General features: G+C 34.7%; 1 protein-coding gene across 1 annotated transcript in view; it reads right to left on the bottom strand.

The window, feature by feature from the left end:
- Window positions 1-25: 25 nt before the first annotated feature.
- LOC119582141 (PHD and RING finger domain-containing protein 1-like) overlaps window positions 26-1,696 on the bottom strand; it is a gene marked incomplete at its 3' end in the record, with an annotated part of 5,908 nt that continues 4,237 nt past the window's right edge. Inside the window, 2 exon segments of the mRNA XM_037930379.1 lie at window positions 26-178; window positions 1,084-1,233. Coding sequence (XP_037786307.1) covers window positions 26-178; window positions 1,084-1,233 — 303 coding nt within the window.

Here is a 1,696-nt window from a genome sequence, read left to right as displayed (position 1 = left end):
AAGAAAACAATACATATGAACTCACTACACTTGGCACTTCAGCAGCAACACATCCTGGGCAAAACCACTCTTCAAGAGGAACATGTGTAAGTGGTGGATCTAGGCACTCCAAATGGTAGCCCAAGTCACACCCATCACACAGCAGCAAACTCTCTTCCCGGTCACAGTAGTTACACACCTAAGGGAATCAGTTTGGAAACTATGAGTTACAGCCTATACATACTTGGGGAATCAGTTAATCTGTTAGTCCAAATAATTTGAGTTCAACCACTGAATGTCCTTCCAAAACAGTTTTGGCTTATCATACCTTATTTTACAGATTTAAAGTAAATTCAATCAACTAGCACAATGTGCTTCATTTTTCTAATCATTCTCCTGTAAAATAACCATTTATATACAAATTATACTATATCAGGTATTACAAGTAATCTAGAAATGATAAAAAATATATAGAAGGGGTATGTACATTGGCTTTATACAAGTATTTTGCAATTTATATAAGTGATTATTATCGGAAATAATACCTACACAGAAATTAAAGAATCTGACCCTGCCTTCTGATATACCACATTCTAAAAATTGCATTATTTAACCACCTATGGGTAGTCAGTTGAATTTCAAATCAGTTCCATTCTGACAAGGCAAAACTGTTTTCTTTATCATGGAAATATATATTGTGAATCTGTCACTCAGGTTTATTTTTCTTGGCTCTATCCTCCCAGAATATACCACCAAACCAGTGAGGTAAAGGGACAGCCCCAACAGAAAAGGATTTTAGTGTATTGCAATACCACATTATTTCATAATTTACCTAATTTTTCACTTTTACCAGCAATTTCTACATATCTGTGATGGGAATGAGTGTCAGATTTGTTTAAAATATGACTAATGCTATCGGATAAATACAGAATTCACCTGAAAATCTCTCCTAAGTGTCACTTCCAAATTTACATATATGACTGGAACATCTGCAGATTCTGGCATCAACTGGGGTCCTGGGTCTCATAACAGCTCAAATAAGATAAAAGAAAAAGAGAACTGCATCCGTTTCTGACAAAAGAACAAGAAAACTTAAAAGCTCACCTCACAGTAAGTTGGATGTTCCTCTGGAATAAATGGCACTTCTTCCTCTTCTTTACTGACCGGAATCTCTTTTTCAATGCTGCCCCCAAGAGCATTTCGAACAAGCACAACCTCAAATGCCATGCGATCTTGGGGACAAGTTGGATTGGTCTATAAGTCAACAAAAAAGGAAAATTAGGAATGGATAATACAAAATAACTCTAATCTTTTGAAAACAGTGATGTCTACTGAGCACCACAGTATCAAAGGGAATTTTCCTCTACCCAATCTTGGAAAGGTACCAGATGCAGGCCTCACCCTGGACCACCTTCAATCACACATAATAACTGATGGCAAAAAGTAAAATACTTCCCAAAAATCTTTTTAATATCTAATGTTTATCGGACCAGGTAAATGACTATCAATATTGTGGAATGAGTATCTGTTAGCAAAGACACATGAAAGTGAACAAATAGCATAAAAAGATCATAAATATTGTATTACAAATATTAGCACACATTTTTAATTTATTTTTTGACATAACTGGTATGTTCAACTTTATATGATGTCCTTAGCAAAGAGTATATTCTTTATAATTGTCTTTTCTTGGATTTGTTTGTATCTTTCTTGAATT

Source organism: Penaeus monodon, chromosome 15 (assembly GCF_015228065.2).
Source record: "Penaeus monodon isolate SGIC_2016 chromosome 15, NSTDA_Pmon_1, whole genome shotgun sequence".
NCBI lineage: Eukaryota > Metazoa > Arthropoda > Malacostraca > Decapoda > Penaeidae > Penaeus > Penaeus monodon.
This window is presented reverse-complemented; position numbering and strand designations above follow the sequence as displayed.